The sequence below is a fragment of the Cibotium barometz genome, chromosome 32, assembly GCF_041138505.1.
Source record: "Cibotium barometz isolate CiBa-2024 chromosome 32, ASM4113850v1, whole genome shotgun sequence".
Lineage (NCBI taxonomy): Eukaryota > Viridiplantae > Streptophyta > Polypodiopsida > Cyatheales > Cibotiaceae > Cibotium > Cibotium barometz.
This window is the reverse complement of record NC_141077.1, coordinates 52,979,549-53,004,348: the sequence shown is the minus strand read 5'-3', so window position 1 is coordinate 53,004,348 and position 24,800 is coordinate 52,979,549. Positions and strand designations below refer to the sequence as shown.

Below are 24,800 nucleotides of genomic sequence, written 5' to 3'. Positions count from 1 at the left end.
TAGCATTTTGTGTTGTTCAAAGTGACTAGTACCAATTACATCACATGAGATATACATATGGAAATGTTTCTTATTTGGGCTAATGTTTGAAAGTATGTGGATATCACTAATGCCTTGATGCTTGGGGAATACGCAGATATCACTAATGTTAAAAGACATGGTACTAATGTTAAAAGACGTGGTGTGCGCTTAGTTATTGAATGAATCAAGCAATGCACAAGATCATCACATAATCAATCTCACACCACTAAAGCAACACATGCCACCACTTAGGTGTAACCAATGAGCAATGGAGTATATCAAGGTTACCACAAATGCATCACATAGACATATACCAATGAAAAATGCAAAGAGAGAGTATTTCCACAAAGGAACACTTAGTATATTGATCACTAAGCAAGTACACAAAGTATGGGCACTATACTCTCCACTTAGTTCTCTCTAGCTCTCCAATGTGTGAGTAGTAGTCCTTGAATTTATAGACTCATGAGAGGGAGGCGCTTCTCTCCATCTCCCTATGATTTCTCACCACACTCACCTAAAAGGTGATGCCACAATCAAAGGAAGATAACTACCAAACCTACACCCAGTTACTCTAGTAATTGAGCCTTCTAGACTTAGAGCAAACCACTCTAAGAAGGTATCACTAAGGAAAACACACTAAGAATGGATGTTAGATCACATGTTCTCTAACACTCTCCCTTGATCAAGCATACATACCACGTAGGGTGTGCTTGGATCAACTCTATCACTAAGATATCACTAAGATAACAAAGTTACCCCACAGGCTATAAGATGTCATACAAACTGCTAGAATAATTAGTTAGAGAAGATTGCCTCCTCCTTCTCTGGTTTCTTTGCCTTTCCCTTCTCTTTCTCGTCTTCATCCTTCTTCCTCTTGAAGCAATCCTTAATGATGTGGCCCTTCTTTTTGCAATAGTAGCAAGTTCGAGGCGCCTTGGTCTTCTTGTCCTTGATTGTAGAGCAGAGCAGGCATGCTCCACTGGAACTACTGTTGAAGGAGATGAATCTTTGGAACCTTCCATCATGCGAGTTTCCTCTAGGATGAGGGAAGAAGTCATTGAGGTTAGTGTATGATTGTTTTAATTGGCTGTCCACTAAGACACACGGCTCATAGCAAGGAGGCATGCTGTCCACTGAGACACACGGCTCATAGCAAGGAGGCATGCTAGAAAGCAACACATAGATGGCTTCCTCCTCATCAATAGTCACACCTGGCACCACTGAGTTGATCAATCATACAATGGATGTCATTTACATGAGAAGCAATATTGGTTTTATCATCCTTTTCCATCCTATAAATTTTCTTCCTTAAGAAGAATCTAGCAGCTTCATTAGATAGACTTGAGTCTAAGCCATGCTTCATTTGAAGTCTTTGCAAAACTAACTTGATGAATTTGGCTATCACCTAGCCCACAAATGATGAGAGATAATGCCTTTGAGTCTAAAGTGATCCACTTAGAGATAAGATCTGGATCTCAACTTGGTATTTTCTCAATTACATTTACCACTGCCCACATGTCTTTCTCAATTAGACACATTTGCATTTTGTTGCACCAAGTATGGTACTTGGAGCCATCAAATTTTCAGTTTTGTCAAACATTTTCCCTACCATGGTTGCCATGGTACTCAACCTAGCACACACACATAGTGTTACACAAACAAGGAAGTCCTTTATAGCTCTAGGACTTTACAATGGAGCTTGGCTTTTCACCTAGAAATGCTTTTACTCAAGGATCCCTTCACCAAATAGATGAAGGTGTGTGCACATAAATTTTGACCACTCCTGATAGTGTGAATTGGCGTGGATTTTGGACTTGGGCTTAGATACTTCGGCTAGTGCAAGTTGGGCTTTAGTTTTAGTTTGTAAAAACCTTGACATTTGACTAGCACTTCTCACACTTGAACCCTTCAACGTCTTGTCACTAAGCAATGCAATATGACATGCAATGTGCTCTTTATAGTTGCTAGATCATGTTACAAAATGTTGATCACAAAGAAGTGTAATGTCCACTTAGATGTGTGTAGCTAGGCTAATGAGAGAGTCTTCACAAAGAGGCTATGTAAACATGCCTTCTTGTACACATTGGAAATTAGCAAATAATAATCACAAAGATAAACTTTTGAACTTTTCCCTCCTACAAACAAGGGAGAATTTTTCTGCAATCGTGGGAATTTGTTGCTAAATTGTTGTTGGAGGGGATTGCCCCTGTGTGCGCCAAAGGAGCCCCCACAATCTTCTCACCAACTGCAGCTTATCTAATGTTAATTAAGCTCCATTAACACTTACTTTCTTGTACAGGCTCTGCATAATGGCATGCACTGTATACGCTGATTTGACTAGTTCTTGGGCTCAACCACCGCTACGCCACATAATGGGCTACAAGACCCCCACAAGAGAGCTACTGATGTGTGGCTTGATTCATGGAATGATGGCCTCCAATTAGCTTGTCTTCTCAGCTTCTAACAGACTCTGAGACACCCTCCTGTTAGAATGGTTGTAGGCGGCGTCTATTGCGTTGTTGCTATAGGCCCAAGGCCCTAATCCTAACGCCTTGTGATGGGCTACAGAAGCCCCAAATCAATGGAGGTGATGGGCAATCACCCAAGTGTGATTTTGACCCTCCAATTTGCACCTTTTTTTGCACACTGTTTTTGTCACTCAGAAAAAACAGCAAGTACCTTCATTAATGTTGTTACCCATTAAGTTTATTATTGAGAAAGGCCTTTGGATGGTCGATGATCACTTAAAGAAGAGATCTGAGCTCAGCTTCAATGCCATCAATGTTGATGCAATCAAACTCCCTTCACAATGCTCTCACCACCAATACTCACACAAAATTTCTCTCACACGTAGAGATTCCCTTCTTCTAATGCTCATTCACAACCACAATGGTGTGCCCCACTAAGTTGAAAAATCCCCCCCTTAATCTCTTATTGTGTCACTCATTAAGAGAATGAGAGAAATGGATAAGATGAAGTTTTCAAGATAAGACCCACAAAGGATGTTGTGCTGCTCACATAAAGACCTACACACACGTGTGAATAGTTTTAACTCCTTCTTCTTCACTCCAATGTGCCACTCAATGAAGTGACGAATCAGCCCAAATGCAACAAAGAGGTTCTCACAATGAATACCTTTCAATGATAGTATAAAATATTCATATCAACGCAATGAGAATCACTCATACACCCACAATCACTAAGATGTTTCTATCAACTCATGAAAGATTACACTCCCATGGAAAGGAGCTTTGATACCATGTTAAAAGACATGGTGTGAGCTTAGTTATTGAATGAATCAAGCAATGCACAAGATCATCACATAATCAATCTCACACCACTAAAGCAACCATGCCACCACTTAGGTGTTAATAATGAAATGTAACCAATGAGCAATGGATTATACTCAAGGTTACCACAAATGCATCACATAGACATAAGCCAATGTAAAATGCAAAGAGAGAGTATTTCCACAAAGGAACACTTGGTATATTGATCACTAAGCAAATACACAAAGTATGGGCACTATACTCTCACTTAGCTCTCCAATGTGTGAGTAGTAGTCCCTGAATTTATAGACTCATGAGAGGGAGGTGCCTAGGGCCCTTTATTCTCTCCACCTCCCTATGATTTCTCACCACACTCACCTAAAAGGTGATGCCCCAATCAAAGGAAGATAACTACTAGACCTACACCCAGTTACTCTAGTAATTGAGCCTTCTAGACTTAGAACAAACCACTCTAAGGTATCACTAAGGAAAACACAGTAAGAATGGATGCTAGATCACATGTTTTCTAACAACTAATTCATGTGTTGCTACTTATCTAGTAGCAAATGGTGCTTAGGTCTTTTCACCCACAAACTTTGCTATAATGAACACTTGGTGCAAAAAGAATAAAAATTTGTTCTAATATAATTATGCATTGATTATCAAATTAAGATAGTTTGTTCTTTTCAAACTTCCTATGATTTTACACTCCACATTTTCTTGTAGTCGCATTCTCTCTCAAGTAAAATTTTATGCCTCTTAAGCTATAGCCCCCGGCCAAGTTTTCCAACATGGAGGAATTGCTTAGTTGATCCTATCCTCATTACATCAAAGTTTAATATGCACTCTCATGTAAAAAATTTAAGAAGTGTGCATCGGCATTTTCTAGACTTAATTTATTCTTAACTTCTTAAAAGAATGACAATATCTCGTTGATGAAGTCTAAGCACCCATCGCTCACATTTGAAGATAATGTCACTCTTTTAGGTAAGAAACTTATGGTATCTACATGTTTTAGGCTGATTTTATTCTTGATTTCTTAAAAGAATGGAAATCTCTCATTGGATGAAGCTAAACTATTTGGGCTTGGTTTTAGAGACCCTACATTAGTCATCATGTTTTTGGAACCACTCAAAGTTTCATTACCAATTAAATTTCTTCTTTAAATTATTCAAGAAAACTAAATGTTTTTGGCACTGCTCAAAGCTCCATTCATCTCTTAATATTCAAGAAAACTAAACATCCAAATTTCGTAACCTTATCATTTTGATTTTTCTAGTCATTCCACTCTCTCAAACTTCATTTTATAAATGAATAGATGTTAGCATTCTAACCAATTTAAGCATATGAATTCTTCCTTCCAATTTAATTGTATATTCTAGTTTCCTAGTAACCATTTTTCTTGATTGCAATGCCCTAATTTTTAATAATTCAATATTTTTTGTCCACATGGCAATCTATTTATAAAAGATAATCCACATGGTGATTCAAATTATATTTAGAAAAGATAATCCAAGCACCAACCCTCAAATTCATGATGTAAATTTTCAAAGAACCAAAGGTTTCATGCAAAAATGTCATACATCTAACGATGGTACTTCATCCTTTAATGACCAAATTTATCAATTCTATGTACATGCTAGGTTTCTTCAGCTTTTGTTGGGTGTTTCGCAAGGTCAAAATAAAATCAAGGTGCCTAATGCATGTGTCTATGTAATATAGGCACAACTGTGGATGCAATTGAATCCATAAAGCATGCAGTGTAAGAACACTCATTGGGGATCTATTGGCTATTGATCATGATGTTTCTGTTGGAGCATGCACAAGCGGAAGCATAGACAAAAGAAATAGAGAGAGAATGAGTGATAGAGCAATTGTTGACAAGATCACCTTTATTGAGACAAGCAAGAGGTTACAATGGTAATAGCTAGCAACAACATGGCATTACAATATGTGCTTGTGAATTGGATAGTGAATAAGTGATGAGGGAGACCCTTTATATAGAGAGGCCAAAAGTTAGCTGATTTTGCCAACAAAAGCTATTGGCGGATAGCCCACAACTAGCGTAAATGTGAGAAAATACAAATGTATGCCAATAAAGGCCTAGTTCCACACCACAAAGATGCACAAAATTCTAACACCCCCTCTGCAGCTCATAGTGTGCAAAAAGTCTGAAGAAGATAAGCTGATGAAGATACAACCATGGACACTCCAGTATTACGCATTAACGGATACACCTTGGAAAGAGCACCTACCAACTTGACTCCTTGAAACAAAATGCCACCCTGAATAGCAAAGAATTCTTCTTGGATACATAGTCCCACACCAATGTGTAGTGAAATCCAAGTGTATAGAATGATGAGTTATCGGATAAATCATGCCCATGATCCCTCAAAGTGGACTATGAACACATCCTGTCCCAAAACCTCGAATAATGAACTCAGAACACACCGTGTCCATAGTCTCTGCTCTACATCAAAGCTGACCTTGTCCTAGCAGATTTTTAATGCTTGGGACTTCTACTGATGATTCCCATGCACCAAAAAATGGAGTTGCTAATAGCCCCCTCTTCCAACCATAAGCCTCCTCTAGCTGGAAGCACATGGGGGGAAACCATTTGTATAACTAGAGAAGAGCATCATCGTGGTTCTCCCTAGCTGGAGGGAGCCCTAGAAGAGTCACTAGAAGTTTATGTACCACTTTTCATGTGTCGTGTGTTTTCCCTTCTTCTGGGATGAAGCCTTACTCTTGCCCTTGTCCTTCTTCATGGACAAACAATCCTTAGACAAATGTCCTTTCTTCCCACACGAGTAGCAACAACTACAACCTTTCTTCTACACTATAGAAAGCGCTTGATCATGATGGATCTTCACATGCATCCTAGTTTGTTTGTCTCCCATAGCTTTGAAGTATGTAAGCTTTTCAAATACAAATTTTTCCTTCAGAACATATATCCATCATTTGTTTCTCTTTGATAGCTTCGAAGTCCTTTAGAACGTGTACCCATAGTTTGATTCTCTCCCATGGCTTTGAAGTCCTTAAACTTTTCAAATACATCAAATTTTGCCTTTGGAAAATATATCCATACCTTCTTGCTATAGTCATCTATGAATGTGACATAATAGTGGTTTGCCACCGCATGCTTGGTGGGACCCACACATATTTGTGAACTAGCTCCAAAATTATCATGTGCCTATTATACGAACACAATGAGGCTAGCATTGAGGTCAACTAGACACAATTCATCATAGTGTGACTGAGTGGGTGAAATAAAAGTTGGGTTGGTGGCTCATTTATTATTGAAGTTTACGTGATTAGGCTTGACACCTTGGGATTGGGGGATCCCAAGGATGGATAGCCCAATATATTGTCACATAGTGAGGACCAAGACAACTGTGATGGCATTGTACAGGATGTGTACATTGTATGGATCCTGACGATGCCAGGTTCTATGTGACCTCTAGCTTGGAGAGGTGGCTTCTCGCTATGTTTGGATTGGAGCCTATGATTGCATGACAAGTTCTAGGCTACCATTTTCATTGTCCTCTTCAATTTTTTGATGGTACTTGTATGACTATGGATTGCACGTATTCTGATTGCCTTGGTTATGTGAATCGGTCTTGGGCAAACACACAAGTGTAAGGGGTGTTACATTTGGTATCAGATCTTGTTTCATGTGTTCAAATTGGAGATTTATACCAAGCTTAATGACTTAAGTAATGTTGAAAGAGACTAGAGAGTTTTTGGCTATTATTTGGAGTACTTTTGTGCACCGAAGTTGCATGGACATCCTTGGCTAAATCACCATTTGGGAGTCTTTTTATGTGGAAATTATGTGGGAAATATAAGCCTTGATAGGTGTAGTTTTCATTGAGTCCAAGGTTTTGTAAACCATAGTGTCATCAAGAGAGAAATGGATTGGGAAATGTTGATTATTTAATAAAAACAAAAGAAAATACCTTTCTTTAAAATAAAAAAAAATCTATTCCCAGTTTGTGTGGTCACTCAGGATGTAATATTTCTACTGTGAGATTCAAAATAATATGTGTTAACTACATTTGGTTTAACATTACTTCTAACGCACGATCGCCACTTCTATACCACATCATTTGTAACTGTGTCCATGATGATTGACTATGGGATCTAGAATAGGCTACGCCATGTGTATTGATGGCCAAGATGGAATTTGTACCTAGGTATAAGCTTAACTAGATTTTAGGCCCCCGTACATACAATAATGAGAGGATTATCCCATTAATCCATAATTTGTTGAGAAATGTGGTGCCAAAGAGCACAAGGAAGAGATAGGGAGTGAGTTGAGTAAACCCAACAAGAGCAAAGTCTAGCATGAAGCCACATGAGCAAAGGGAATTATCCCACATTGATTTATAAGCCCAAGGGGGTACCCCCTTATATAAAAGGGGTCCATTTCCAAGAAATGAATCATATCACTTACACTTATCTCAAGTCTCTTTATGTATCCAAGCTAATTCATCTTGGTGTCTAATTGTACTTAAGTGCATTAGCACATACTCACACGATGAGTTTTCTCATTTTTATCCACCTTAGATTAGTATTGTCATTAGTGTAGAATTATTTTATGATTAGGTAAATGTCTTATCATTGGGAGAGCTTGATCCATGATTCTTAACATGGTATTAGAGCTAGGGTGAGGCTCTCCATTAGCTTAGTTTTCATCTCAATATAGCAAGGTGATTCGAGTTACCTTCTTGAGTTCCTTAGTTTTTTTTTCTCCACATTTAGGGTTTGTTAGTGTGAGATAAAGAGAGAGAAGGACCACATAACACAATAGTTTTTAGTGCAAGTTTCATTTAGCATATTCCTTGTTCAACAACTCCATTGGTATGGTCTCCATAGATCTATAAGGGGTGCAAAGAAAGTAAAGACAGAAGGTGTAGTCAAGAATAGTGTTCCTAGTAGAGCCTAGCAAAGGTAACTAAGGTTATTTGAAGCAAGGCAAACTGCCTACACCATTCAATAGGGTGAGCGTATGGCATGAAATGCTTGTAAACAATAAAAAACATAGCAACCTTCTAACTCTACGTAACTCGAGGCCAACATAAAGAAACAGTAGCTATATAGGAGGCCCATCAAAGCTATGTGCAACAACAAAATAGTCAAGAGCAGTAGCACCGCCCATGAGCCTACATAGTTATGATAACAAATGATCACAAATAAAGAGAGAGAGAGAGCAGGCCATTGAACATGCAGGAGATCTGGAGACGCAGTGTGCGGAGTGGATCACGAAAGAACATGGTCATCAAAAGACATCGTGTGGATCACGGTCTTCGACATCGACACATGGGCACTAGCACCATCAGCATGTGTGTTAGCACAAGCATCAATAATGTAGCCTTCATCGAAAAAAATTGTTCATAAAAAATTTGTAACCCTTGTAAAAGCGGCCAAATGAGCACTCTACCATGTGTTTGTGTAAAAATGAAGTGTACAACCTTTTGTAAAAATGCTATAACCAAATGAGTATGTGAGCATATATAAGCAACACTTCATCAAGCAAAATTAAGGATATCTCAAGCCAGCAAAGCAGTACCACTAAGTAACATCGAGCTACTAACGAAAATCATATATTGTAAAAGCCACCAAATGAGTAGGAAAATTGATATGCAAATGTAAAACACTTGACCGCCAGAGAGTAGCCAAAGTAGCACCATGGGGGGTGAAAATCAACCTGAACATCTCTAAAAGTAACCTCTGAGCTAGAGTGTAACCCAGCCAAAGAGCTCTGAGTTACCTAGCCAAGTTAGAAATGAGGGGGGCGGGGGGTGAAAATATGATATAAGACTCGCAACTAACCAACCTTGAGTAGCCCAAAGATTTGGCACCAAGGGAGTGTGTTGAGAAATGTGGTGCTAAAGAGCACAAGGAAGAGATAGGGAGTGAGTTGAGTAAGCCAAAAAAGAGCAAAGTCTAGCATGAAACCACATGAGAAAAGAAAATTATCCCACTTTAATGTAAAAGCCTAAGGGTGTACCTCCTCATATGAAAGGGAGCCATTTCATATCATTGCTATAGAAGCCTGCTTTTATATAGAATTATAACGTAGCAACTTGGATGGTCCATAACCGACTAGTGCTACTTCGCTTTTTCCTCGCTAGAGAAGTCCGCTTTCGAGATATTGATAAGAAACTTCACCAATCACTCTGTTTTTTCTCTAAGCAACCTAATTTTTTCCAAAAACATGATGGCATATCCTCCTTATTTGATATAGCTCTAGCCACTTCACCAATCACTCTGTTCTTTCTCTTAGGAACTCCATTTTGGTGAGGGGCATGCTTGCATGTAAGCTACCTTCTAATACCATGTTCTCTCAGGAACTCTCATCAAATGCATAGCTGAGGTGTGTACTAACCTCCACCATCTATCCTTAAGCAGTGTTAGCATGGCCTTGCTAATATGGGGGAAAACACATGCTCCTACACACATAGCCATGGTGTACATATGTACAGATGAGCATGGTGTAAGAGTCATGGATCAAGAACAAGATAAAAGAAACAAGATAAAGATACAAGCAAAATATCATAGTGTATTCCATATCCATCATCTTGTGTATCCAATTTGTATACAAGAGGGGCTTTATGTAGCCATCCAACCATGTGACTCTTGGGATACCCATGTAACTATGGGCTACCATAGCCTCCACAAGATCCTAACTCCCCACTATACCTCTTGTAAACCACTTCTTGATATGACATCTTTTAATGACCAAATACCACAACTCATTAGCCTAAGCTAATGCTAGTAATGCTAGGGGGTGTTCACACCCAAGCTAATGCCAAAATGCTAGGAGGTGTTCACATCCGTCAGCCTCTCTTCCCCTTTGTTTGATTGGGAGTGTAGTATCTCCTATCAATGCCAAGTACATCATGAGAATATGTGAATAAGTGGCTGCTAGAAGGTATAATGCAATTCAAGTCATACAATATATCATGTAAAAGTAAATAAAACTGATGGTAGACCAAGGAGATGGTGGGAAGATAATTTCCACCAATCTAATGAAGAGTCCACAAGTATATGCTTATGAAGAATCTTATCTATGGATGCTCAAGTGTTCTGGGAAGTCAACTTTATCACCACAGCAAGTAACTGTACTCTAGAAATCATTATATCATTTTCGTCTATAATTTTATTATGCTTTTAACATTTTCCTTTTGGTTTATATTCTATTTTTTCCTTTTACTATAGGTAACTTGATAAGGACTTCAGTGAGTTTTTCCTCTTGACCTCATGCCTTCTCACTCGGTTTTAGAGTGTCTTGGGCAGGTATCTCACTGAGCTTTCTCCTCTGACATTTATGCCTCTTTATCCGGGACTTATAGGTGACCCAATAAGAATCTTCAACTGGACTTCCTCCGAACCTCATGCCTTCTCACTTGATCTTACAAACGTCTCAGTAATATCCTCTGTGAGACTCTTCCGTTGGCCCTCATGCCTCATTTCTTGACTTACAAGTGACGCGATTAGGACTTCGCATGAGCTTCCTCTAAACCTCATGCCTCCTCACTTGGTCTTATAAGCGTCTCAATAGTATCCTCAACAAGCATCTCCTCCGACCCTCTTATGCCTCATTCTTTCAATATTAATGTTGTTTTTACATTGACACTGTATTTTAAGATAATACTTCAATAATTAATATATTTGAATTAGCCAACTACTTACCATCTATGTTTATTAAATTGTCCACCCCAAGTTTTCCACGAAGATAAAGGATACTTTTCATGTATTCCATGCAATAGACAAAGATGAGTTGGATTATCAAAGCCAACAAGTGACTTACCATATGTGTGCTTTAATGTGCTCATCAAATACCATATGTGTGCTTTAATGTGCTCATCAAATACTTTGAATTTTAAATTATTATCTTTATTATGTGATTTAGATTAATGCAAGGCATGCAAGATTCTAGTGAACTCATTCTTCAGCGATAGTGCTTACACAAATAGAATTTAAAAAATTTAGCATGGTCATTCTTGTCGTAATACAACTCACACTTTCTTTCCATTTTTAGTGTTTGATTTGATCAAAGCCTCGCAACTAATACACTACACTAACGCAAGACCAAGTGTTCTCCCAACAAGTAAAGCTTAGTGCAATATCAAGATTCTTGTTGTTCACACAAGACTGCTTGATCTTAACTTCTAGTGTATTTTAAAAAAAACTCCGACACAATGGTACATTTCTAAAGAGCAACCATGTTTCAGCATTGCAAATCTGCAAGGAATCTATCAATGTCAATTCAACTTTGACAAATTGAAATATGATATGATCTCAACCTTCAACGAATTACGCTTGATTGCTTCTCTTTTTTTAAAAATCAATGCTTTTTATAGAGCTATTCTGGATAAGGAGAGTGCACCTACTTAGTCAGCTAAGATGGACTATACACTTCAATAATCACATTAAGATTTACAGCTCCTCTAGATGATGAATGACAAGTAGAATGAGGTAAAAAAGATGAACCAAGGTTTGACTGAAGGAAAAATTCCCCACCCATGAAAAGAGGAGACCTCACCCTCCCATCCTGGTTCCTTTGAATTTTGAGCAGCTTTAAGAGAGAATATTCTCATTTTGAGAAGCTTTGAGAAAAGGGTATGGAGAATACCTAATAAATTCAAATTCCAAAACATGTGCTTTGTGGACTCACATAAAGACATTAAGTGAAATATGAATTGCTTTAAGAAAAGGGTATGGAGAAGCAATTGTTGTGTGATTGAAACAATATCATGATTTCTCACATTAGATGAAATATGGACTCATTTTTGTTCCTCAAGGATTTCCACACCTCCTCTCTCTAGAAAATTAAGCTTACGGTGCAATTCTTGCAACTTTCGAGTAGAGTTTGGACATTTAGAATCTACTTTTCGAGACCTTTCCAATGATACATAGCATGATAAGTAATTTTGAATATTCAAGAAATCTCCAAATTGGTGATGACGTAGCATGTTACAACTCAAAAGTGAGCGGTTGAACATTTGGAATCTACTCTTCGAGACCTTTCTAATAATAAATAACATGATAAGCAAGTAGATTTCAAATATCCAAACTTCGCTCTCTCTTGAGTTGTAACATACTACATCATCACCAATTTGGAGATTTCTTGAATATTCAAAATTACTTATCATGCTATATATCATTGGAAAGGTCTCGAAGAGTAGATTCTAAATATCCAAACTCTACTCAAAAGTTGCAAAAAATTTCACCATGAGCTTAATTTTCTAGAGAGAGGAGGTGTGGAAATCCTTAAGGAACAAAAATGAGTCCATATTTCACCTAATGTGAGAAATCATGATATTGTTTCAATCACACACCAATTCACACTAATCCAAATTCATGTAAACAAGCATCCATACAATCAATCAAAACAGTAGTCAAATTCTTCTTACCCAACTTGAACACTAGAAAGATAGCATGCACACATAGACTTCAATGGACTTCACTATCGTTAGAGCAAAAGATAGATAAATTTATAAAAAAAAGCTCAACTTGCTTTCCAAGCTTATCAAGACTCGTCTAGTATAATGGAAGTATACATGATCAAACAAGACAAACCTCATCTTGCAAGAAACAGGCCAATGATGCAAACACCAACCATAAATGCACACTCAACACTCCAGCCACCAAAACATAACAGGTAGAAACAAGGGAAACTGGCCTTCATAGAAAAGCGACCACAAAATCATGTGTGAACTTTAAGGCGCGAATTTAACAAAAAGATAGAGATAATGCTACACACACAGAATTGGCATCTGAAAAAAGGAGGAGGATAAGGTTTAGAGCATAACCAACCTCATGCCCATCCTTACACCCAGTAGTAAGGTGATGACGGAGCCCAATATGTGCTCTTTGGAGCAGACTGTTGTGGGTAATTCTGGTAAGACATGATGTAATGTCCTTGACCTTGCATTGCGTGGCTCTTGGCGCTGAGGAAGGTGCAGACTGCCCTTTGTATGCTCCTTGGCCATCATCTTGGTTAGGGCTTCCACAGCAACATAGGCACCATAGCCGGGTTTTATCATATGCGCCATGGATGAGCCGGTCGGTGGTGATGATCCGCCCTTTACCGCCCGCAGTTACCCTCCTTGCAAATGAGGAATGTCCCTGTGGCATTCACGCCCAATCTTCCAAGGATGTGTTTTCGAGGATTGGGTAGGAGCTCAAAAGCAGGCCTGCAAGATGGATGCGGCCTTCACGCATCAGTGGTCGGAGTTGAAGATGGAGGAGACGTCGGCGGCCTTGCCAATGTCGCCCTGCACGGCGATGGCGGTGTCACCAGAGCCTTGTTGTTGGATGAGGGAGACCACCTCGAAGGCAGCTGCAGAGTTGCCCTGGTAGCACACAACCACAAAGGTGCGCGCCATGGCAGGCAAACCTCTTAGCCTATACCTCTTGATCTCTCCGTAACTATGGCGACCCTACCTGCCAGATCAAGCGCAGAGGAGGACGCCACAGAATAGCAAAGAGGAAAACAGCAGAGGGCGCACACTTCAGAAAACAACAAGTAAGTGGTAAAAATACCAAAGAGGAAACTAGCAACAAGTAAGTGGTAAAAATACCAAAGAGGAAACTAGCAACAAGTAAGTGGTTCGCCAGCCCTCATCCCGGCGGGGCTGCCTCCACCTCACGGAGGCTGGGTGTGTGTTTCTAAAAATTTCCTCCACCTTCCAAAAAAAAATATCAAAAACATGCTAAATAAAAATATCAAGAACATGCTAAATAAAAATATCAAGAACATCAAGAAACACGTTAATCTCCCTTGTCATGGGATTTTGAGAAAATCAACAAACATCATGGTTAATCTAGAATCAAGAAAGAATCATGCATGCTACTAATTTCTCTTCTTGCAAGAAATGTGTACGGATTAAGCATTTGACTTCTAGTCAAGAGCTTGTGCGCAAGGAGAAGATTAAAGCTTCTCGTCCCATCATAATGGCCGAGTGTTAGCATAGGCTTACTAACATGGAGGAAAACACATACTCCCACATACATAGCCATGGAGTACACATGTACACATGAGCATGGTATCAGAGACATGGATGAAGAACACGATAAAAGACACAAGATAAAGATACAAGCAAAACATCATAGTCCATATCCATTATCTTGTGTATCCAATTTACATACAAGAGGGACTTTATATAACCATCCAACCATGTGACTCTTGGCATAGCCATGTGACTACTGGGCTCCCATAACCTCCACAAGATCCTAACTCCCCACTAGCCCTCTTTCTTGATATGACATCTTCTAATGACCAAATCCCACAACTCATTAGCCTAATCTAATGCTAGTGATGCTAGCTAAGGGGTGTTCACACCTAAGCTAATGCCAAAATACTGAGGTGTTCACACCTATCAACAAGCACTTAATCCAATGACCATATTACTTCTCCACAAGAGCTTTAAACTCTTTGAACTTCCCCAAAGCTTCACTCTTCTCTTTCAAGAAGTAGATCCATATCATCTTGCTAAAGTTATCAATAAATATGATGTAGTACATGTTTCCGTTAATGGATTGGATCTATGTAAGACCCCAAATAGCACTATGCACAATCTCCAAAGGTCTTCTACTCATTTGACCTTCCTTGGGAAATGGCGATCTTGCTTGCTTCCCAAACTTACATGTATCACACAAACATGTGAACACACATCATATTTGAACCTTAGCAAACCACAAGGCATGTCTTTTGTTTGCATAACTTTTAGGTTTTGAATGTTCACATGCCCAATTCTCTTATGCTACATATTAATCTCTGGCATAATCCCATGACTACGCGAAAACGTGGCTTACTTCAATTCTAGAATAGCTGCATCCAAAGTAAGCATTCTTTCTTTCTTTTAACCCTTTGGAAAATGAGCTTACATCCATTTTTAAAGTCTTCCACAAAGCAACCATGTTCATGAGATCTCACTTGTAACCCTTACTCTACTATATGTCCAACTGCCAAATGCCAAATTTCTTAGTGTGATAGATGATACATACAACAATTTAGACTTGGTTTTCACTCTAACATCATTTCCTAACATGAGTAATAGAATGATGTGTGTATCATCTCCCTGTAATAAACGAGAGGGCATTACTATTATCATATATCTGAATAAGTAATTTTGAGCATACTAGTTTGGAAAGAATTACTCGTGGAGGGAATATAATAATTTCTAAAATGCATGGAGCACAAATTTTTATTTTTTGAATAAAGCTAACAAGACGGGACGGCAATACAACTATTATCATTATCATATATCTCAATGAGGGAGTTTGAGCATACTATTTTGGGAAGCAGCGGCGTTGAATGTCTTCTACGAATGAAGTGAGGGCCACGTGGGAAGACCCATGTTGGGAAACGGAGTATGTTTATGGGGTTGTGGGGACCTGACAGATAGTTATGGATGTACTGGCTCTTGATCAAAATGTTTAATGGTATTAAATATGCTATGAAGCCTAGCACTAGTGCAAGAAATTTCCATTTAAGTTTGTTTGTTCCAATTGCATGCTTTGTTGATTTATTTTCTGATTGTAAACAATTGAGAAAAACTAGAACAACTTTTATATGCAAAGATATAGATGAAGCTTGGCTTGATCATTTGTTTGACAAAGGTTGGAGAGTGAAATCATTAAAGGGAGATGATTTGATTGAATGTTGATTGAACACCTCTGACATTGCATTTTGATGAGTGTTATAACATTCAAATATCTTTTTGTGGAACAGTTACAAACCTTGTTTGATTATACTTAGAAAATTATCCTAATGATATTTTGGAATCAGATACTATACTGCCAAGCAACATCTGTGCATGTCATTTACTTATAGAAAGTGGCAATTGATCAACAACTAGGAAAGCATGGACCAAGATATAAGAGATGGCAGCCTCTCTTGCTTGATAAATATAGTTATGATTCAACACGGTCACCCATCATTGACATTGGAAGTGGAAGAGAATTGGACTCTCGAATATGTTGGGAACGAATTAGAAGTAGCAATTTAGAATCCTCTATATCAATTTTGCTTCAAGCCCGATGGTTGGAAGGTAAGTAGAAAAAGAGAGCATCAGATCATTTGTAAAGATATTGCAGCCCCACATGAATTGGAGGCACTACAAGATATCTGATGTGACCATGTATCTGTATATGGTGACAATGTATTTTCCATATGCAATAAACTTATCTATTTAGAACATTGCTTTTGTAATGCTTTATTGTTTAAAACAATGTATTGAAGGCAAAAATCCTCCAATTGAATTTTTTTGTACTTGACCTTGAAATGATTAGAGTGATTTTCTTTACCTTTTGGTGCAGGTTGCAAGGGTTTGCCACGCATAGTTTAAGGTTTGGTGGGCTCTTTGAGAATTAGTGAAATATTGCTTACAAAAGCAAGACGACAAAATGCACGCCATGGGTAAAGTGCAAGTATATGTATGGCAATCTTTGAAAGGGAGCGCAACACATACAAAGCTGAAAAGACAAAAGGCGCTTAAACCCACAAGGTTGCAAGGTGGCGATGGTTTCTAAGGCAGCAGGCTGGAGGATGCGGCATGAATGAAGGTGTCAATTGCCGGCTTGATGTGGATAAAAGGCCGTTATCACAGCGGAGGAGGAGAAAGCGTAAGCAGCAACAACAGCAACATTAACATTAATATGGCGCACTATAGCGAGCCCTTGCTGTGGCGTGGCAGCTTGTGGTCATGGGAGGGGGTGGTGCTGCTGCTGCTGCTGGGTCTGTTGTGGTTGCAGCAGCTAATGGGCGCCCATGCATACTTAAGGGTGGTGGTGGTAGAATCGGAGACGGAGTTCGGCTTCTTCCTGCCCCCTCACCCTTTCCAAATAATTGGCGATCACGAGACAGATGGCATAGCCTTCTGCTCTGACCCATTTGCCTTTGGTGCTAGCTGCCAGCCCTTCCCACCGGCCTTCATCCAATCCGTCCATTTCAACTCCACCGACACTTACACCCAGGTTACTCCTTTGCCACCTCTCTCTCTCTCTCTCTCCTTAAAACACGTTGCCCTCTTAATCTTCATGGGCCTCTCACACACAAATAACGACCTAAAAATTACTAGATTAAGACTCCAGCATACTATAAAACCACCTCATGAAAGCTTTACATACCATTTGAGGGTACCTTTCTTGCAAGGACTCATAACACATGTTATCAGTCACCCAACCATCATACATGTACTACTAATACAAAACATCATGCCATTTCAAGGGCTAGAATTTTGTTAATTTATATATAGTTCGTTAATCACATCAACCATAAAATAAATAGAATGGTCAAGTTTCATTGAATAAATAACATTCTTAAACTAATTATTTTGTTTTAATTTAAAAATGCCAAGTGTATGCTCAAATTACCTGCCAACTAGGGTAGATTATCTTTTAGTCTACATTTTGACTTCATAGGCTAAAATTGATATCTACATGATGATATTACTTATGAAATAAGAATGGATTCTTTTTCATTATATTGATGTGTATGGGTGTGTGTGTGTGTGTGTGTGTGTGTGTGTGTGTGTGTGTGAGAGAGAGAGAGAGAGAGAGAGAGAGAAAGAACCATGAAGGATGAGGAAAGATTGCAATTTGATATTTTCTCATTAAATTTGTTGATAGGTGACTGGCCGTATAAATGGGAGTATTTACACTAACAATGAAGATGGGGGTGGGCAGTACGACCATAACAACTCTCCTGTGGGCGGGAAATGCTACGGCTACCCTTTCTTCGTCAACTTGATTGAGCCTTCTGATGGCCTCTATTGCATTCGTTGTTGCATGTCCAAACATGATTGTCCCACCGGAAGGTCCACCAAAGGTTGCCATGCGGTCATCTCGGGTGATTACACCTAAACACCACTTGCTCTTTTGGATTAGTGAAACATTTGGAAGAAAATTTCTCACCTCATTCAGAACATCATTTCTGCAACATGACAATCTCTTTGTATTAATAAAGGTTAATCACCCACAAGTACCACAAAGGTTACACAACAAATCATTATTCTCAAAGCATTGATTTTATATACCTATTCAGAAAGTTATGTGTGTGAATGTTGTTGTGGGTCAAAGTATTGAGTTTATTTAAAATATATCCCATTCAAAAATGTGTGTGTGTGTGTGCGTGCACGCACGCGTGCATGCGTGCGTGTGTATGTGTGTTTTCTTTTTCACACACACACACACACACAGGCCCATGATGTTGTGTCACTTTTTGCATCATGACACGTTAATGATGCAATTAAGAAAAAATCATATTCAATGCTCTTTGTATATTTCATGGAGATTAACCCACATTAGATAATTTTGCAAGCTATTGGTAAAGGTTTTTGATTACCCACAAGAGAAGTAAATTGCTCCATGAAAGGGTTACACACTTCAATATAGTAAAACCTCCTTAAGAAATAATAACACTCTTGTTTTGTAATCCTCATTCCATTTAAGTCATTGAATGAATCGTCTACCTATTTAAGCATTTGAAAGTATCTTTGTGTTGTATTGCTTCAATTTGTATGTACCTTTCTTGATGATATCAAATAGGTTCTTTGCTTATATGAGGGGTCATGTTATAGAGGTAATTGCTATATCTTTTGAAGAAACTCTTGGAGCCACCTTTTGTGTGCCCTTACCAATATATTCTCCTATAAGATCATTTTTTCGTTTCCTCTTAGTTTACCCTTATAACAACCTTTTGTTTCATCATGGACAGTGCTAAAAAGAACATTATATTTTCCTCTTAGTTTACCCTTATAACAACCTTTTATTTCATCATGTATAGTTCTAGAAAGAACATTTTTTTCAATCAATCAAAATAAAAAGTAACCAAATTTTAGCTTAAAATTTTAAAAAATGCCACACATATAACTAAAATTTTGTCCCTTGAAAATACAAACAGCATAAAAACGTTACAATCAACTCCAAGATGTGAATGGTTCCTATTTAAAGTAGCATTTTGTGTTGTTCAAAGTGACTAGTACCAATTACATCACATGAGATATACATATGGAAATGTTTCTTATTTGGGCTAATGTTTGAAAGTATGTGGATATCACTAATGCCTTGATGCTTGGGGAATACGCAGATATCACTAATGTTAAAAGACATGGTACTAATGTTAAAAGACGTGGTGTGCGCTTAGTTATTGAATGAATCAAGCAATGCACAAGATCATCACATAATCAATCTCACACCACTAAAGCAACACATGCCACCACTTAGGTGTAACCAATGAGCAATGGAGTATATCAAGGTTACCACAAATGCATCACATAGACATATACCAATGAAAAATGCAAAGAGAGAGTATTTCCACAAAGGAACACTTAGTATATTGATCACTAAGCAAGTACACAAAGTATGGGCACTATACTCTCCACTTAGTTCTCTCTAGCTCTCCAATGTGTGAGTAGTAGTCCTTGAATTTATAGACTCATGAGAGGGAGGCGCTTCTCTCCATCTCCCTATGATTTCTCACCACACTCACCTAAAAGGTGATGCCACAATCAAAGGAAGATAACTACCAAACCTACACCCAGTTACTCTAGTAATTGAGCCTTCTAGACTTAGAGCAAACCACTCTAAGAAGGTATCACTAAGGAAAACACACTAAGAATGGATGTTAGATCACATGTTCTCTAACACTCTCCCTTGATCAAGCATACATACCACGTAGGGTGTGCTTGGATCAACTCTATCACTAAGATATCACTAAGATAACAAAGTTACCCCACAGGCTATAAGATGTCATACAAACTGCTAGAATAATTAGTTAGAGAAGATTGCCTCCTCCTTCTCTGGTTTCTTTGCCTTTCCCTTCTCTTTCTCGTCTTCATCCTTCTTCCTCTTGAAGCAATCCTTAATGATGTGGCCCTTCTTTTTGCAATAGTAGCAAGTTCGAGGCGCCTTGGTCTTCTTGTCCTTGATTGTAGAGCAGAGCAGGCATGCTCCACTGGAACTACTGTTGAAGGAGATGAATCTTTGGAACCTTCCATCATGCGAGTTTCCTCTAGGATGAGGGAAGAAGTCATTGAGGTTAGTGTATGATTGTTTTAATTGGCTGTCCACTAAGACACACGGCTCATAGCAAGGAGGCATGCTGTCCACTGAGACACACGGCTCATAGCAAGGAGGCATGCTAGAAAGCAACACATAGATGGCTTCCTCCTCATCAATAGTCACACCTGGCACCACTGAGTTGATCAATCATACAACGGATGTCATTTACATGAGAAGCAATATTGGTTTTATCATCCTTTTCCATCCTATAAATTTTCTTCCTTAAGAAGAATCTAGTAGCTTCATTAGTTTGCCCAAAGATAGACTTGAGTCTAAGCCATGCTTCATTTGAAGTCTTTGCAAAACTAACTTGATGAATTTGGCTATCACCTAGCCCACAAATGATGAGAGATAATGCCTTTGAGTCTAAAGTGATCCACTTAGAGATAAGATCTGGATCTCAACTTGGTATTTTCTCAATTACATTTACCACTGCCCACATGTCTTTCTCAATTAGACACATTTGCATTTTGTTGCACCAAGTATGGTACTTGGAGCCATCAAATTTTCAGTTTTGTCAAACATTTTCCCTACCATGGTTGCCATGGTACTCAACCTAGCACACACACATAGTGTTACACAAACAAGGAAGTCCTTTATAGCTCTAGGACTTTACAATGGAGCTTGGCTTTTCACCTAGAAATGCTTTTACTCAAGGATCCCTTCACCAAATAGATGAAGGTGTGTGCACATAAATTTTGACCACTCCTGATAGTGTGAATTGGCGTGGATTTTGGACTTGGGCTTAGATACTTCGGCTAGTGCAAGTTGGGCTTTAGTTTTAGTTTGTAAAAACCTTGACATTTGACTAGCACTTCTCACACTTGAACCCTTCAACGTCTTGTCACTAAGCAATGCAATATGACATGCAATGTGCTCTTTATAGTTGCTAGATCATGTTACAAAATGTTGATCACAAAGAAGTGTAATGTCCACTTAGATGTGTGTAGCTAGGCTAATGAGAGAGTCTTCACAAAGAGGCTATGTAAACATGCCTTCTTGTACACATTGGAAATTAGCAAATAATAATCACAAAGATAAACTTTTGAACTTTTCCCTCCTACAAACAAGGGAGAATTTTTCTGCAATCGTGGGAATTTGTTGCTAAATTGTTGTTGGAGGGGATTGCCCCTGTGTGCGCCAAAGGAGCCCCCACAATCTTCTCACCAACTGCAGCTTATCTAATGTTAATTAAGCTCCATTAACACTTACTTTCTTGTACAGGCTCTGCATAATGGCATGCACTGTATACGCTGATTTGACTAGTTCTTGGGCTCAACCACCGCTACGCCACATAATGGGCTACAAGACCCCCACAAGAGAGCTACTGATGTGTGGCTTGATTCATGGAATGATGGCCTCCAATTAGCTTGTCTTCTCAGCTTCTAACAGACTCTGAGACACCCTCCTGTTAGAATGGTTGTAGGCGGCGTCTATTGCGTTGTTGCTATAGGCCCAAGGCCCTAATCCTAACGCCTTGTGATGGGCTACAGAAGCCCCAAATCAATGGAGGTGATGGGCAATCACCCAAGTGTGATTTTGACCCTCCAATTTGCACCTTTTTTTGCACACTGTTTTTGTCACTCAGAAAAAACAGCAAGTACCTTCATTAATGTTGTTACCCATTAAGTTTATTATTGAGAAAGGCCTTTGGATGGTCGATGATCACTTAAAGAAGAGATCTGAGCTCAGCTTCAATGCCATCAATGTTGATGCAATCAAACTCCCTTCACAATGCTCTCACCACCAATACTCACACAAAATTTCTCTCACACGTAGAGATTCCCTTCTTCTAATGCTCATTCACAACCACAATGGTGTGCCCCACTAAGTTGAAAAATCCCCCCCTTAATCTCTTATTGTGTCACTCATTAAGAGAATGAGAGAAATGGATAAGATGAAGTTTTCAAGATAAGACCCACAAAGGATGTTGTGCTGCTCACATAAAGACCTACACACACGTGTGAATAGTTTTAACTCCTTCTTCACTCCAATGTGCCACTCAATGAAGTGACGAATCAGCCCAAATGCAACAAAGAGGTTCTCACAATGAATACCTTTCAATGATAGTATAAAATATTCATATCAACGCAATGAGAATCACTCATACACCCACAATCACTAAGATGTTTCTATCAACTCATGAAAGATTACACTCCCATGGAAAGGAGCTTTGATACCATGTTAAAAGACATGGTGTGAGCTTAGTTATTGAATGAATCAAGCAATGCACAAGATCATCACATAATCAATCTCACACCACTAAAGCAACCATGCCACCACTTAGGTGTTAATAATGAAATGTAACCAATGAGCAATGGATTATACTCAAGGTTACCACAAATGCATCACATAGACATAAGCCAATGTAAAATGCAAAGAGAGAGTATTTCCACAAAGGAACACTTGGTATATTGATCACTAAGCAAATACACAAAGTATGGGCACTATACTCTCACTTAGCTCTCCAATGTGTGAGTAGTAGTCCCTGAATTTATAGACTCATGAGAGGGAGGTGCCTAGGGCCCTTTATTCTCTCCACCTCCCTATGATTTCTCACCACACTCACCTAAAAGGTGATGCCCCAATCAAAGGAAGATAACTACTAGACCTACACCCAGTTACTCTAGTAATTGAGCCTTCTAGACTTAGAACAAACCACTCTAAGGTATCACTAAGGAAAACACAGTAAGAATGGATGCTAGATCACATGTTTTCTAACAACTAATTCATGTGTTGCTACTTATCTAGTAGCAAATGGTGCTTAGGTCTTTTCACCCACAAACTTTGCTATAATGAACACTTGGTGCAAAAAGAATAAAAATTTGTTCTAATATAATTATGCATTGATTATCAAATTAAGATAGTTTGTTCTTTTCAAACTTCCTATGATTTTACACTCCACATTTTCTTGTAGTCGCATTCTCTCTCAAGTAAAATTTTATGCCTCTTAAGCTATAGCCCCCGGCCAAGTTTTCCAACATGGAGGAATTGCTTAGTTGATCCTATCCTCATTACATCAAAGTTTAATATGCACTCTCATGTAAAAAATTTAAGAAGTGTGCATCGGCATTTTCTAGACTTAATTTATTCTTAACTTCTTAAAAGAATGACAATATCTCGTTGATGAAGTCTAAGCACCCATCGCTCACATTTGAAGATAATGTCACTCTTTTAGGTAAGAAACTTATGGTATCTACATGTTTTAGGCTGATTTTATTCTTGATTTCTTAAAAGAATGGAAATCTCTCATTGGATGAAGCTAAACTATTTGGGCTTGGTTTTAGAGACCCTACATTAGTCATCATGTTTTTGGAACCACTCAAAGTTTCATTACCAATTAAATTTCTTCTTTAAATTATTCAAGAAAACTAAATGTTTTTGGCACTGCTCAAAGCTCCATTCATCTCTTAATATTCAAGAAAACTAAACATCCAAATTTCGTAACCTTATCATTTTGATTTTTCTAGTCATTCCACTCTCTCAAACTTCATTTTATAAATGAATAGATGTTAGCATTCTAACCAATTTAAGCATATGAATTCTTCCTTCCAATTTAATTGTATATTCTAGTTTCCTAGTAACCATTTTTCTTGATTGCAATGCCCTAATTTTTAATAATTCAATATTTTTTGTCCACATGGCAATCTATTTATAAAAGATAATCCACATGGTGATTCAAATTATATTTAGAAAAGATAATCCAAGCACCAACCCTCAAATTCATGATGTAAATTTTCAAAGAACCAAAGGTTTCATGCAAAAATGTCATACATCTAACGATGGTACTTCATCCTTTAATGACCAAATTTATCAATTCTATGTACATGCTAGGTTTCTTCAGCTTTTGTTGGGTGTTTCGCAAGGTCAAAATAAAATCAAGGTGCCTAATGCATGTGTCTATGTAATATAGGCACAACTGTGGATGCAATTGAATCCATAAAGCATGCAGTGTAAGAACACTCATTGGGGATCTATTGGCTATTGATCATGATGTTTCTGTTGGAGCATGCACAAGCGGAAGCATAGACAAAAGAAATAGAGAGAGAATGAGTGATAGAGCAATTGTTGACAAGATCACCTTTATTGAGACAAGCAAGAGGTTACAATGGTAATAGCTAGCAACAACATGGCATTACAATATGTGCTTGTGAATTGGATAGTGAATAAGTGATGAGGGAGACCCTTTATATAGAGAGGCCAAAAGTTAGCTGATTTTGCCAACAAAAGCTATTGGCGGATAGCCCACAACTAGCGTAAATGTGAGAAAATACAAATGTATGCCAATAAAGGCCTAGTTCCACACCACAAAGATGCACAAAATTCTAACACCCCCTCTGCAGCTCATAGTGTGCAAAAAGTCTGAAGAAGATAAGCTGATGAAGATACAACCATGGACACTCCAGTATTACGCATTAACGGATACACCTT

At 38.5% G+C, this 24,800-nt stretch overlaps 1 protein-coding gene and 1 pseudogene across 1 annotated transcript; one reads left to right on the top strand and one right to left on the bottom strand.

Annotated features, from left to right (window-relative positions):
• Positions 1-12,991: 12,991 nt before the first annotated feature.
• Positions 12,992-14,324, bottom strand: LOC147620339 (short-chain type dehydrogenase/reductase-like; annotated as a pseudogene).
• A 1,833-nt stretch (positions 14,325-16,157) lies between these two features.
• LOC147620338 (uncharacterized) lies at positions 16,158-18,380 on the top strand. The gene is made up of 2 exons (XM_086772745.1): positions 16,158-17,282; positions 17,937-18,380. Exons 1-2 carry the CDS (start codon positions 16,866-16,868, stop codon positions 18,168-18,170), a joined length of 651 nt encoding a protein of 216 aa, XP_086628871.1. The 5' UTR covers positions 16,158-16,865; the 3' UTR covers positions 18,171-18,380.
• Positions 18,381-24,800: the final 6,420 nt, after the last annotated feature.

Excerpts from the sequence above, each read along its gene's own strand:
- LOC147620338 (XM_086772745.1), top strand. The coding sequence starts at position 16,866 with ATGAAGGTGTCAATTGCCGGCTTGATGTGGATAAAAGGCCGTTATCAC. Across the intron at positions 17,283-17,936 it reads CCACCGACACTTACACCCAG|GTGACTGGCCGTATAAATGG; the intron begins GTTACTCCTTTG and ends ATTTGTTGATAG.